The sequence below is a fragment of the Maylandia zebra genome, linkage group LG5 (genome assembly GCF_041146795.1).
Source record: "Maylandia zebra isolate NMK-2024a linkage group LG5, Mzebra_GT3a, whole genome shotgun sequence".
Taxonomy (NCBI): Eukaryota; Metazoa; Chordata; class Actinopteri; order Cichliformes; family Cichlidae; genus Maylandia; species Maylandia zebra.
The window spans coordinates 16654325-16670314 of NC_135171.1; the positions used below are offsets into that span (position 1 = coordinate 16654325).

Below are 15990 nucleotides of genomic sequence, written 5' to 3' on the forward strand. Positions count from 1 at the left end.
AGTTGTAATATACATCAACAACATTTACCACAAAAGTGAAGGCCTTGCTTGAGACCGTTTTGTAGTCGGGGTGACTACAGTCTCTGACACACACTTCCACCTGAGCCTCCTGCACTCTGTAACCTGTTGCATCATTTAGCCGACACACAATCCTGAAAACAAGAGGAAAAAAAGTTTATCACTATGTAAACGAGTGAATGTTTTCAGTTTCAGTGTTTGCTTAATAGTGTGACAACTTGGTCAAAAAAAAAGGGACAGAAAAAAATGAGGAATACTTCTTTTCTGCTCTGTCTAATCAGAAAAGCATTCAGATATTTATGAGTGAAGTGTTTCATTAGTTTCCATCTTATTCATAAAAAATAACAAAAACAGACTAAATGTTCTATTAGAGATAATGTGAACTGCTACGAAACTAAAGGCTTTTCTGTGTGTGTTCATGCATTAGCGTGTATTGTAGAACCATAAGCTGCGCACTTGGCCTTGGGCACTGGCTAGCCAAATGAAAATCCACAGGAGAAATGATTGAACATGGAGAGGAATGGTGGTGTAGCCCACAGGGAGAACACACACACACACACACTCATTTCATGTTTCACCCACTGGAGACATAGTTGAATGTTAATTAGCTAGAGCGCACGAATGAGACAGAGAGAAAGCACGAGAGCGCAAAGGAAGGAGGGAGTCAGAGAAGAAAGGAGAAAGAAAGAAGTAAGAAGGAGAGAGGGATAAAGGGAAAGAGCTTGATTAATTGAACAAGCTCATATCCTACACATCACCTCAGCTTCCCCTCCCTGCGATGAGTTATTAAGTCTCCTGCTTCCATCCACCCTGCAGGTGGCCATGGCAACTGCATCGCGGCCGCAACAATGAATTTCACATTGCGATGCTGTGCGTTTCCATTGTTTTTACTTTCCCTTTCATTTATTCGCTGTCCTCCTGCTATGACAGAGGCCATGATTAAAATGCTGGACAAATCTCAGTTAGGAATGCAGCTCCGCTTGCATCATTATTGCCCAGATGACAGGTGGCTACACTGAGCTGGTATTACGTGGTTAGAAAGTACATTAGCTAAGATGACAACAACATAAATTATGCCTCACTCAATCAAATAACTTTGGTGGAATGTAGAATGTTAAAAAATTAAACATATGTCAAATTGTCACATAGTAACTACTAATAAGGCAATAAAAAGAGGGAGCTTAGGTTCTGTTTTTCTTCACTGCTGGCAATGATTTACTTTTCTCAAAGTGAAGTTAAACCATGTAGTGAATATTTGATGACTTAGGTGGGAAAAGGCCACACTTCCTTGCAATCCAATTCTTTCCAATCATAGAAACTGATGTAGAAGAGGTGGCAGAAGCAGAAAGCCAGAGTGAGAACAAGGTGTCTACGTTTTGCCCAACAGTCATTGCACATCCTCTTGTCTTTCGCAGCTGACCTTTGACCTGTGCCGTCTATGCTGTGACCCCGTCTTGTTTTCTGTGCTATGGCTCTGATGGGGTCACAGGAATGACGAGTGCAAACGGGACACTAATGGCACCGTATGGCTAACATCACTTTTAATTAGCATGACAGCCTAACTGCTAACCGCGCCCTCCTCTTCCTGCGGGTGCTATGGCAACAGGCCAAAAGCAGCATTATTGAGCTGGCCGGGTTAAACGTCACCATCTTGACGTTTGGATGTGATCACTTGGAGAAAATGAACATGTTTGGAAAAAAAAAAGTTAGGCTACAGCACGGCCTCGTGATAGAAGTGAATGTAAAACTGCTCCGCTCTGTCTGAACAAAACAACACACGAGTTTATAAATTATAAATCAAGACTGACATGTCACTACGCTACTCTAAACCCACTAGTGAGTGTGGAACAGCATTCTGTTTTCCTGACTGTCAAACCATCAAAGTCACATTTCTTCTGGTTTCTTCTTAGCGAGGGTGGCAGAAAGAAAACCAAGTCTGCTGGGACTGTGCTGCAAAACTCAGCAAATGGGGCATTTGTGTACAATGACAGCAACATGGTTGGAAATAGAATATTGAGGACGCCTCCAACTGTGACGAGCTTCACCAATTCTTTCCTCATCAGAAAATGTATCTTGTCTGCTTAGATGAATACAACATAAAAGAGAAAGTGGGACTCATCTTGTAATTTCATTGCCCCAGTATTTGGAGGAGCTATAATGGGGCACTGCCAGTGTGCCAGTGCCCCAGATTTCTTCTTATTCTGAATGTAATTTAATTAATGATTCACATGATATCGTTTACACGTGAAATAAAGAACATTTTTTCAAAGAGGCACCCTGTTAACAGTTAAAACAAAGAGCTCAGTCATAAACTGAACATGACTGTTATACATTACTCTGAGTTCTACTCAGGATATACAACTGCAGCTATTAAATGGGAGTTAAATTACATCTGTGCAATCTGCTGTACTTCACCATTTCCCAGAAAACAGTAAACATAACTTAGAGTGTTCACATGACAACCTTTCATGAAGAATAGCTTTCAGTAGATGTATATTGCACACTTTTGATAATATTAAATCCACTTATATCTAAAAATGGGTCAAATTAATCCTAATGAGGCGAGTTATATGAGGTATTTCAATGCTGCTTGACCTGACCTGAGCATTAGTTGAGTTGAACAGGTTTTATTCAAGTTGCTGTCAGAGTTACTCGGACTGAACATGTACAGAAAGTAGCAGCACCATGCACAGCTTGAGGCTATTTGTGAGGAATTGGTTTTGTCTGTTAGTGGAAAACAGCATTTAACCTTTGAAGGTTTTATGAAACAAAGGTCTGAGAGAGTCACAGCGTTGTGCTTAGCACTCAGTGTCACAACAATAGGGGACAAGACAAAAAAGAAAGCAATGAGTTTTAGAAAGAGTGAGGTTTAAAATCAGTGGGTGTAACAGGGTGAAGAAAGAGACAATGCCAACGTACTGCTCAGCGCTAATGTATTCGTCCTCCTGAGGGTTGCACGCCACTTTGCCGATACGGACTCCATTCTGGATGTCTTTGAACTGTAGACCCAGGTTCTCACCAGTGATGGTCAGCATGGTTCCTCCCTGTCTGGGCCCAGTCTCAGGATACAACTGGGTGGTAGACCAAAGAAAGGAGGACATAAGTGAAGCAGAACAACACATGTGGCGTATATTGTGTTTAAGCATGAATGGCAGTTTACTTAGGTCATTATGGTCATGTTTCATTCTGCATGAATTACATTCTTGCTACCTCATTAAGCACGATGAAAAATGACCTTGAATCCATTAACTCCACCTCAATTCAGTCAAACATTCACAACTTGCCAACTCGCACACTTAACCTGGACCTACCCATCAAACCCTCACTTACGTCCCTCTTTTAATGTTGTGAAGATTTATAGGCTGAATACAATTAGAACACATAGTGACCCCTGGTTTCTGCTTTTTTTTCCCTAGAGGTCTGTGACAGGTGTACGGAGGTGCTAATGGCTACCCGAGGCTAGCCTAGTCGCTAATCATGGCTCTATTCATTCAGCCCCAATGCAGACAATGGTAATCAGTCTTTACTAGTATAATTAGGGCTAAAGCTAATTGGATTAGAACACGGCGGGGCAGTGGGGTCATTTGTTGCAACAGGGAGGGGGGTTATTGGGGGAGACATTAGTGGTTGGATGTCATGGAGTGGGGGTGTAAGTTGCCACACACAAAAAAATGTATAAAAAAAAAAAAAGATTGATTATGAATCCTGCTTTTTTTTTTTTTTAAACACAGAAATCTTTTGCTTGGTGTAGAAAAAAGTTGCTGTGTGGCACACAAAGCTCTACAAAGACACAGACAAACATGTCAACATTGAAACAAAGGGGTAAAACAGTGACCAGTCTCCTATATGTTTTATTTGATTGGACGGTTCAACGGTCACCAACAACTAGAATATGGGCCACTCCACTTGTAAGTCTTTAGTGGCGCTGGAAGCCTGGTGAAACACTGACTTAAAACGGTTAATATTTGTGCCATCCAACAAATTACTGAAAACCGTGTGCCGCTATGTCAACTCACTCAATTTGACCTCCATATCACTCTTTGTTCCTTCAAAGGTCAGCACTGTCACGAAGATTCATTAACAGTTTGATTCATTTGTCAAGCTTCGCTAAAGCTGAACCTTACGCTGTGCAAATTTACTTTTTCTCTATGAAGAAATCCTTTAATGACAGTGATTCTAGTGAAATTAAGTGATTGTGGTCAAAACCTTTGCCATCTTTAAAAGTGGTGCGACTAGTCCTTTGCTTTAATAAATTTACAAATTTAATCTTGTGGCGGAGGTGTGGTCCCTGGCGCAGCTGCAGGGGAGGAGTAGTGCAGTGAGCTCAAGGGGGCGGTACCGGGAGGCAGGTGAGCCACAGGTGGTGGCGATTGTGTGATGACAGTGTCTTCTTTCTGTTTGTCTATATGTGACGGCAGAGTCGAGCGGGAGAGAGAGCTGGATCGGAACGAACTGCTACCTGTGCAGAACTGTCAAATAAATACAGCTCTTAAGAGCAGAAACATTGTGTGTATCGCATACTTCACAAATCTATTTTTTAAAAAAGGATGGGAATACACCAAGTGCTGGAAAAGGTGACAGCAGGGATAATGTATTCAAATATTCAGGTTTGTAAAAGAAATAATTTAATAGTTTAGGAAATACTATCAGCAGCCAGTTAGCTTAGCACAGCATAAAGAACAAAGGTGGTGGGGAAAAAAGCCAGCTCAGATATCTAAATCATTACAAAATCCAGCTATCAGCACCAAAAGTCACTAATTAACATATTATGGCTTGTTTGTGTAAAACAGAAATATTATAACATGGCAATAGGTAGAGCCATTGCAGCTGCCACATCTTGTATTCAGTCTTTGTACCAAGCTAAGCAGCAGTCGTAGCTTCATTTTTACCACTCAGACATAATGACAGTATCAATCTTACTGACACCATGCCAACAATGAAAATATGTTCTGCAATATTCAGCTTCTTTAAAGCTTATCTACAGTCTTACAGATTAATTAGATTAACCTCTCAACCCACTCAAATATTTCCCCACCTGGCACTACAATGATACCCAGTCTAACACTATGGAAAAGGTGGCAGGTTAGTAAAAGCCACAGGTGTTTAGAAAACCACTAATACAAACACACAATGGGAACAAAGCCCAGTGTCATGCAAGCCAGAAATGAAATGCTGCACATATTAATTAATGGCTATTTATCAGCTGGCACTCCATCTTGAACTTGTGTCTTTTATTTCAGTCTCTGTCTCCGTCTTTGACAGTGTGCCCAAATGTATAGATTTTAGCTGGAGACAAAAGAATGACTGGCATGCAGCAGTGCTCAGTCACAATCTTTAGATATGGTAATCAACCTCTCTTTCTCTATAAGCACTGGCTTATCAAGCACATAGACACACAAAGACACAGAGTGAGACGCATACACGCATGCACGTTGTTCCATCCACAACCAAACAACACAAACAAAGCGCCCTTTTTGATAAAAGCCACCAGCCTAAACACTCGCTCTATTCTCCTCTCACCATCATAACGCTCTACACTCATTCATACTCGCTTTTTTCTCTTTGTGGCTGACTTGTCCCGATGTATTTGAGGCTTTATGTCAGGCCTATTGTGGATGGCTAAGAAGCAGTGCACAGATAGCATCTGCAAATTAGAGGAGGAGGAGGGGGAAGGGGGAAACGGGCAAGGGACACGGGGGGAGATGATATGAACATGGTGTAAGGCTTCCAGAGTTTATCTGTGATATGAAAGGCTTTCAAAAACAAAAACTCACAAGCAATCTGATAGAGGCAATGACGTGAAAGAAGAGAGGGATCAAATAAGTCTTTAAACGTTAAATGTTTCCATGTGACTGAGTCAAACAATATTAGCTCTGAAGATGTGTAGCCTTATAGAACAGGAACAAATCTGTGTCAGAAGTCAGAATCACATCGGGGCCAATTATATCCCTCTGGCTGAACTCTGATCATTAAACAAGTACACGAGCTTAATTAGGACATCATCGTGGCTGACATCCAGTTACAATCCTCCCCTTTATGAATGAGCACGGTAAGTATTTACCCAACAGTGGGTAAATACTCCTATTTTTGTAACAGTGGGGGCTTACTTTTTAGCCCCAAAATACAATCAGCAAATCACAGAAGCATGGTCAATCAACACCCGTAAACAGAACAATATCTATCTCTATATGGATAATAAGGAGGTTGCAAGCAAGAGGGTAAGGAAGATAGAAGGTAAGGGAACAATGAGACCAAAGGATGAGATTCAAAATAAGGGAAAGGAAAATGAAAAATACTGAATAGTTAATAGATAGAGGAAATAGTCGGTGGAAGGGATGGAAATTTAAAAAAAGTGTTGCCAAAAAACCATAAAGGATGAGAAAAACAAATGTGACTAGCTACAAAAAAGAGATGGGACATAAAGAAAACTGGCAAAGGCAAAAACCACTAAAGCAGTACATGAGGGAGAAATGATAGGCCATCAGATCCATTTATGCACTTTAATACATATACAACATCAAGAAACACTCACACATAAACACATGGAGCTTACCACGTGCTAAAACCCTAAAAATGCAACCCTCCCACACACACAGACTGGAATGGCCTGCGTTGTTTTAATTGGTTTCTAAGGGCTAGCTGTGATGCTCTTCCTGTCCCCTAGGAGATGGCAGGCAGGAGATGATGGATAATGGAGGGCCAGGCAGCATCCAGGGCCAGTACCAGGACACTGCTGTGCTACACTGGGACACAGTGGCATAGAGAGTATGTGTGTGTGTCCCTATCCATGTGGCTTTGAATGCCATTTTGAGAATATAATACAGACTATAGTTGTAGCTTACTTTATTTTCATTTGGAGGCTTCTGAGAATGTGTTGGCACCATTGTGAGTCTTGCTGGCTTGTGTGAGTGTTAGCGCAGGCTCAAAGACACACACGCAGGGAGTATTTTCTTGCTTGCTTGGAAGGAAGTACTAATTAATCTTTGTGCACAATGTCAGTGCACAAAAACGCAGCACAATAAAAATAGCACTTCATCAGCTTAACAGCCAAATTCTTACAATGTCTAAAATCATCATTTAGTACCTAAAACATTAATTGCTGAATTTGGAGAGAAGTACTAGGTGCCAAAGCTGTTAGTGGCACAGTGGCCACACCGCACACTACTGAAAAATATCAACTGGACAATAGCCCACTCAGAAATAACACTAAATAAGTTAAACACTTGCTGCTCTGACAGCTCTTACTGTGTGTATGTTGTGCACACATGTGTGTCTCCAGTGGTGTTTCCTCCCCAGCTGAACACACATTCCTTGGTCCAAATGAAATTAGTGGTTAATCCACCAGCTATTGGCCACACAGCAGTTAGCATGCTGCATAAATGAACAAAGCAGGCTGAATCAGGCAAAAAGAAAAAAAAGATGAAACAGGGAAAAGGGGATTTGACCAAATGGTTGGTAAGAAGTGGAATAATATTCAATTTGTGTGGCCAATGTGATGCTCTTTGGGGGGCGGGGGGCGGGAGAAGATAAAATGGCGGATGAAAAAGGAGAGATTTTCTTCGTCATCTGCAGATGTTCTTTTGGCGTTAAATGTCAAACTGTAAATGTCAAAGGTGGAGAAGAGAGGTGAGGCCAGCGGCGCAGCTTGGTGATAACGCTTCCCCCAGTGTCTCTTTCTTCTCCACTTCTTTGTCTCTTCTTCTGCATTCTCAAACTTGCAGTGCGTCTCTTCTCCTGCTGCTTTTTGAAGCTCTTTGCCAGCTTTTTGACTGCCACCAACATCTTGCCCAAGGGCAGGATTTACCCCTACATATGCATGCAACGGCACATGCTTGTGAGCACAACCCCCCTACCACCTCCCGTTTCTCTCCCGCAAGCACGCACACACAACCCAGTTGCCTCTGCATGCTTGTTTCAAAGAGATAACTGAAACGAGCACGAAGAGAGAGGGAGCATTAGCAAATGGTTTTATCTATGTGCCAGAGCTCCAATTAACCAGTATCTTCATTACACATTCAAAGAGACGAGCCCGTGTCACACAGGAAATGGACTGAGGGCTTCAGTCACACAAGTCAACATCAATGAAATGAGCATGGATATTAAACATATATTTCACACTCATTTAAGTTGAAGAATTTAGATGATTCTTCAGCTTATTTGAGATACATTTAAAGGAAGAAATGCTTGGCTGAAAGTTTGAATCACTGTTGGAGACACAGTAAAAATGGAAGAAGACAGACTGACGAGAGGGCTGAATGTCAGGACGCGTCTCACACAGCAGTGCATTGCTTTCAAACCGCACTGTGTGTGCACTAGTCCCAGTGGTGAGCTGTAGGAACTGTGACCCAGGTCGCACTCAGACGAGGACCACCGCCACGGTTACTAGTGGCAACAGATGGTTACGCTATGGTGTTTAGACGCCTCGGCTCTGCCAGCCTGTCAGATGAACACATGCACATGTGCACGCACATATTCAGCACCCGTGGCGGGACACAATTAACGCACTACCACATCCTCGGCTTCTTTGTCTCTCTCCAGACAACCACCCTCCCTAACTCTTCATTTAGGTGCATGTGTGTGTCTGTGTGCGCTTCTGTGTGAAGCCGTCGTCTCTGATCTCGTCAGTGTGTTCAGTCTTGGAGTGTGTGAACTGCCTCCTCCTTGCCAGCCCATCTGTGTTGCTGTTGCAGTCTTAGTGTTGGCTTCTAAGTTGTCTATCCTCTCTGCTGTCTGCCCTCCTAGGATGTCCCCTTCACTCTCCGGGGCCAAACAATGACACAGAGCAGGAAGACTTTTCAAAGCTCCTCTTTTGAAAAATTTGTTTTTACTAATGATCTGGCTTGGATTCTTGTAGAAAAAACACATAAGAATCAATCATAGCCTGCTTACAAGTAACATACTGTAATGTGAAGCCTCTCTTCTTAGACCCCTGAGTTGTTTGCAGTGAGTTGCTAGGTCATGAACAACCAATCAGCAGCGTGAGTGTGTGCTTTAGCAGTGCTTAGAGAAGCCTATTCTTTTTACCTTGAATTTAGCTGTTCCATGCAATGTTGTTTTTAAAGTGGGCTAATGATGAATGTGGACACTTTATGATTCACATTCTTTGCTCAAACAGCTTTCATTCAAAAGGGTTTTTGAAATGTTGTGATATAATGAGCTGAGAAATTACAAAAAAATAAACTATTTCTGCTTTATTTTTCTCTTCAATTTTGTTGTGTCAAAGAGAATATTTCTGTTGTGCACAGTCCACTCTGCATGTAGTTATATGTCTGGATATAGGGGTCTGTGTGCATGTGTGGGTACATTTGCACAACAAGACGTGTACCATCTGTTATCTTGGAATCATGCTTAACTGCAATACAATATGTGTAAGCATGTGTCATTATTATCAAGTCTTACCTTGGTGATCTTGGGGTGAGCACAGCGGCTGTTTCCTGTTGTGGCATGCATCCAAGTGCTCTCTGGGGGAGTACACTCCTGTCTCAGGGAGCACTTCTTTTCCCCAACGCACCAGCCGCACTCAAACCTGGGGTTTGCCTTCAAACACATCCCACAGCTATCCCTCAGTGCGTAGCACTTATACAGGTGAGCTGAAGAGAAGGAAGGAGAAATGAAGCATCATGAAATTATTACTGTTGAACTGAGGCTACCAAGTGAATAAAACATCCAGTCAATATAATATGTTAGAAATGACAGGGTGTGCTAGCGGTTAGCACTGTGGCCTCAAAGACATCAAAGAAGGTTTAGACCTACTTCCCAGCTGGGACCTCTCTGTGGAGTTTGCATATTCTCCTTGTTTTTATAAATCCTTGCACCAGTCTCTTATGTTGCTGCTTATCAGCTGGATTGTAACTCCCCCCAGTCAAAGACTATCTTATTTTCAGACTGAAATAAGCAGATAAGAAACCTGACAGTTTTCTTTTGAATGAAATTAAATTGCTTTATTTTCACTTCCTCAGCTTTATCATAAAATTTCAAAACTTCTTCAGTGTCACTGAGCCAAAGTTGAGTTAAGGCCCGATTTCCCAAAGGCACGAGGAACAGAAGAGTAAATCTTTCCTCTCTCTTTCTCTGCTATTCCTTCCCCAAATCCCATTGGTCATGGAGCAGCTTTAAAGAAACCCTATGCCAATTACTGGCTGCTAAACGACTCGCCTTTAATTACATTAACCTATCAGTATTTAAGATGAGTGAGCATCACTTGCACTCTACTAGATGATTATCATCACTGAGAAATACAGAGGTGGCTGGCAGTGAAGGGAGAAGAAGACGAGAGTCATATTTAGGCTGTAGGTCACTGCCTGATGTGTTACATTTGAGTTAACACACAATGCACAAAGTGATGAAGTAAAGACTACAATACTACAGACACGCCTTTGTTTACATGGTACAAACACATGTAGACCAGTTACACCACTCATACTGAGAGATATCTGACATTTAAGACTACAACAGCTTGCTTGGCTCAATTAGACTACAAAGAGCGATCAATAAACAGCACAGAGTGATGTGGTGTTTCCTTACTGACAAATGGCAATAATCACTAACTCACAAACATGTAAGATATAACGGCAAATTCTGGCATTAAATACTACATCCAAAATACCCATTACTTGTTGTGTCCTTAAACATTAATGAGTAACAACCAGGAGCAGACTATGCTACTCCCTCTGTTGTACAAAACTCAATGTGCTTGTCATCCACAGACTATATCGAACTGGCGATGATGTTACTTTACCTCACAGCAGGGGAATAATGTTACATCCCCCACTGTGCTTTACAACCCACAATAATTACGAAGACAGCATTATAAAGACTTTTACCAGTAATTATATCCAACAGACATGATCTCATTGTCTTCTCCCACAGTGGTGCACTGAGAATGTATATGAGTTTAATTATTACCCCCCAAGGTTCCTGGATGAGGTGTGGTTTCACATTAAATCAAATATAATGCACTCTAATACAGTTTAAAGAAATATATATGTCTTCTATGCACTATCACATTAAAATAACACAAGTCAAGATACACACGGATGCCTAAAACACTAAAGAGATTAACAAAACAGGAAAATGCAACAATATGCATACAAAACATGGTAAAAATCTGTTTAAAATGCAAAGGGTTATGTGTTTTTGAATATTAGTTGGTGTAAACCTAAGACACTAACAGTGTAGCGGTCTTTTGCACCTCGACTCATGACGCTTGCCAATTTCTGCTTTGTTCAAATTGGACAATTTGCAAACAAAGCAGAAATTAGCCTCATTGCTCTACAACATGCACACACTGTACATCCCAAACATGGCTCAATATACTGAAATTTAAAACATTTAGAGAGAGAAAATATCAATTACATTGATCCCTTTGACACTAGTTGCTACCCATTAGCCATGACAAAAGAGTCTCGTGGGGTGGAACCTGAGCCTTGACGGACATAATTATTATTCAATATATGCATTAGTGAATACAAATGACCAAAACTAGAATATGTGAACTCTCTGGCATTGACAGAAGATTTGAGCACATTCCTTGGGTGCAGTGTTTAACTGTGCTTTTTCTCTTTTGTTAGCACAAACAGTTTAATAATGTGACTGTTTTGCCTCTTCTACACACAAATACACACACAGTCATCTAGATACGGTTCTCAAATATGTAACTGTGAAAGATTGTGTCAAAATGTAACAGTATCTATGGTAATTTAAAACAGCTAACCAACTAAAAACACCCACCCACTAATCCATCCATCTGGGTTGTGGTGGGGGTGGAGCCGTCATAGGGCAAGAGGTAGCTGTGGACAGGTTACGAGTCTGTTGCAGGGCCCAGTGCATTCACAGCTATGGCCAATTTAGAACCACCAATTAACCTAACATACATGTCTTTGGACTGTGGGAGAAAGCCACTCAATCTCTCAATAGGCCAGCAATGGCTGCTTTTTGACTGTAGTATTTGGGGGTAATGTGCCATTCATGAAGCAGAAAAGATGATTGGGTGATTATTACATAATACATACTGATTGGAGTCATAAATATAATTGTTAAGGTTAAAAAAAAAAAAAAAAAAGTTGTACGTCACTGCAGGACACTGAATTCCTTCCCGGTTTCTAAGACAAATCTAACGCATTCAACCACATTCAGTTCCTACCATAAGTAACCTTTAATATTACTCACCTTTAATGTTATAGGGGTTGTCAATGACAAAGTTTCCATTCCAAACTACAGACAGGTCGACAGGCAGGTCGCTGATGTCATTGCCCTCATAATTATACTGAAATATAAAACAAAGAGAACAAGATTACAATTCATACTCATCCATTCAACATTTTTCTTACATCAGCATCATCATCAGAAAACATTCCATCTTTCAATAAAATTCTTTCAATAAATTCATAAGAGCGAGGGGAAAAAAAAAAAAAAAAAAACACAGCTAATACCAAGAGCAAACTCAGTTAAGCTAGTGGTTGGTAGTAATGTCATACCCTGCGGTGCTCACAGAGTTGAAGGGCCATAAAAATGAATGATGAGAGACAGGCTATATTGTGATTTTTACACATGGCACATCCGCCGCTGCCTGGCAGAGCGCAGAGTTGATTAAGAGATTGGAATCCCCATCACTGTATGACTCATTCCATTCCAGTGATGAATGAAATGCATAATATATCTCTGACAATAATATTCTCATCTAATTTCATTTTTGCATCCTGAACTAATAAGAGTTGAAATGTAATTGACTCATCGTTGGCATAATCAGTTTTACGGAATTGCTTTAAATGAGACAACAAGCTTCAAAAGCGGTGATGTGATGGCGGCGTGTTAACTGAACGGGTAACGGAGAAAAGAGCTCCTATGAGTCCCTGCCCAAACTCCCAACATATAAATTATCAATGACAATTATCACCAGCAAATAAAATGCCGCTTTAGAAATTACACCGCCTCCCCAATAACCCCTGCTGATGTGAGGTAAATACAACATCTTCATCAAGAACTTCACAGACTTCACCGAGACAGGTTTTACATTATTAACGTCTCTTTTGTTAGCTGTATTTCACACGACATAAAGCAGACACTATATGACAAGATGGGTGTGTTGTCAGCAGCAATGTTGAGGTGACGGCTGGTGAGACTTCAGATAATGACCTAATGGTGCCCAGCCCCTCTCACTACCTCTGGTATGGTCAGTATCTCCAGTAGCCCCTGGGTGAGAGATAGCAGGACTTTTCTCTTCTAGTAGAGTGGTGATAAAATCCAATGTGAAAGCCCCAAGCTCGGGGCTATGAGCCCTCAAAGATTGAATCTAGCTACAACTTTGCCACTATGTGATATCACCCACTCCAGTGTGATACTGTGAGATTTATCCTGACATCTGTAATAACAGTGAATTTGAATATATTTGAGGGAGGAAAGGACTAAAAAATGTGCACTGAGAAGATAAGAAAATGAGAGGACACAGCAATGTCACAATGTGTGAATGGCTGATTAATTCTTTCATCACTTTTTTTGTGATTGGATGATTTACATTTAGCGGGCCCTGAAGGCTGAGACGCTGATATCCGAATAAAGAAAGACGTCTCCATGCATCTCAGAAAAAATACCACTTTGCTCTTAGAGCTGATTTTAAAGGCAAATTCTTTCAAAATGTGTTTTCAGGCTCACTCTAATTTATTTAGCAGCTGTGAACTACTGAAACTTTTACTTGAGCAACTCTACCTGGAAGCTGGCCTACAGAACACTGAAGAAAAAGAAAAAGAAAAGAGACAACTTTTACAGTCTCACTGTAGATATAGTAAGTTCTGAATTTAGACAGTGCTATTGCATTACAACTAGATTTTTAAGACAAAACATTAGCCTTGGCACAGTACAAAATAATAAGGTAGGGTGTGAAAAGCAAAGTGGATGGGCAAACAGAAAAGAAAAAACCGATAGAAGATGTGAAAATACTTGGAATTTGTGATCAAAAGCTCAGAAGTGGAGTGAAAACAACAAAAAGATGGTGAAAAGGAAGGATGACAAAGAGGGTAGGGAGAGGGGGTATAGAGCAGGTAATGCAGCAGAAAGGGTGAAAGGGAAATAGCGAGGGCAAGATGGATAGAGAGAGGTGATTGTGTGTTATTCTGTGGACACCATTCATTTACACATGGAATAAGAGGCCGGGGCTGGGCTGTAAGCGCGTGAGCTGGTGGGGGCTAAAGTGAAATTGGCATTTTCAATTTGTTCTCTGACATGTCTGCCTCGGTCTTTTCACACATTCCTCTGCCTCTCCTTCTCTTGCAATCCTCCTTTCCAACCCTCCTTTTTCTCTTTCCCTTTCCCTCTCATTATTCCTTCCCTATACCTCTTTACAAACCTCTTCCCCTATCAATCTTAGCTTGACTTTCTCTCATCTGCCTCAATCCCCCCCAAAAGGTCCACAGTCAAACAAGGAAATATGAACCAGATTCCTTATCAGATATACCAAACATTTCCAGAAAAACACATGTGCACACTGTACTATAAATATATGTCCGGCACATGGGACTCCTTCCAGAGAAGGATGCCGGCAAATTCATCAAAGACTGATCACATGGTCTGTACAGGAAGTAAAATATGATGAATAAAAACACATGCAAACACAGGAAGATGGGGCACAGCAAAAACACATTTTGGACATCAGCTATTATTTCTCTTCTGAAGTTTGACCATATGAACCTCTTCAATCTCTCCCTCCCTCCTTCCTCATCGCTCCACCACAAGACCACCCAGTCTGCCTGGGAACAAGAGCACTTCTTCAATTGGTAAAGATGGAGAGAACGTGTGAGTGTGTTTGAGTGTATATCTGCATGCAAGACAATAGGAGAGAAGAACGGGGAGAAAAAAGGAAGTGCACAGGGACACTGCACTGTGAACATGTGCAAAGAGTGAAAAAGCATCAAAGCATCGCAGCGAGAAGGAGATAAAGAGGCAAAAAGAGGCAGGAAACACAAGACATCTGGAATAAAGCTGAGACATAAAAGCTAGAGATGCAAGTGGGAGAAAGATGGTGAGAGTAGAGAAGAAGGCTGTTAACCAGCCAAGGTCAGCTTTGTATTTGGAAATTGCTCAAGCTGATGAAGGGGTTCGAAAATTATCAACCGCTCTCTGAACAGTCAGTTGTGTTTACACTAAGCAGCAGGTAGGTTTCTCATAATCTGTAACATGACACGAAGGTTGTTAAATTGAAGCAGTCAAAATCTAAATGGCAAATAAACAAAATTAAACACTGTTATCCTGAATGCTTTATTTTGTAGAGATTAACAGGGAATACTGCTATATAAATAAACCTGAATTAAATTAATCTAAACACACAAACAGAGAGAAAGGAACTCGCTGCAATACCAATATGATAAAGAATAACAAAAGAAAAACAAATTACCAAAATTTCAATTACTTGAATACCAGACCATTTCTTTCCAAACCATTTTTAAAGACAAAAACATATCTATACATCCATCTGCTGTATTCCCACAGGACAGAAGACTAGCTTTAGTTAAGGACAAGAGACCGAGGTGCCATTTATTTCTGCCCTTGCTTCTCTGCTGAACAGCAAATTCTAAGAGAAGGCCTTTTTCTTCTTTGACCATGTTACCAATTTTACTCAATAAAGTAGAATAGTAACATATTTTAGATGTATATCAGCCTCTTAACACTGATTTTTACCTTGTTGCCTAACTCAAAATGTCCACCACAAGTACACATCAATAAAACACCAAAGCTATCTATCCTCTGTTTTTTGTTGTTTTAAATCTATGATACAAGAATTTGCCCATGTCTGTATATCAGTCCTCAAAGAAGAGTCTATATTGGGAACTGGGACAACACAAACATGCATATTTAGTTAGGGAGGAGAGTGTATGTGCATGTATGTGTGTTAAACGGGCAGCAGAGAGTGGGGGAGCCATTGGAAAGGTTAGGTTATTATCCAGAGCTCATCTTCTCTCATTGCACCAAGGGCTTATTAAA

General features: G+C 40.9%; 1 protein-coding gene across 4 annotated transcripts in view; it reads right to left on the bottom strand.

The window, feature by feature from the left end:
- plxna1b (plexin A1b) overlaps positions 1–15990 on the bottom strand; it is a 188602-nt gene that overhangs the window by 32700 nt on the left and 139912 nt on the right. For all 4 annotated transcript variants that reach the window (XM_004545182.2, XM_004545180.2, XM_004545181.2 and 1 more), the window contains exons 11-14: positions 12187–12283; positions 9418–9608; positions 2938–3089; positions 29–152 (exon numbers count right to left, since the gene is read on the bottom strand). In XM_004545182.2, the coding sequence (XP_004545239.1) occupies positions 29–152; positions 2938–3089; positions 9418–9608; positions 12187–12283 (564 nt within the window). The remainder of the gene's footprint in view (positions 1–28; positions 153–2937; positions 3090–9417; positions 9609–12186; positions 12284–15990) is intronic.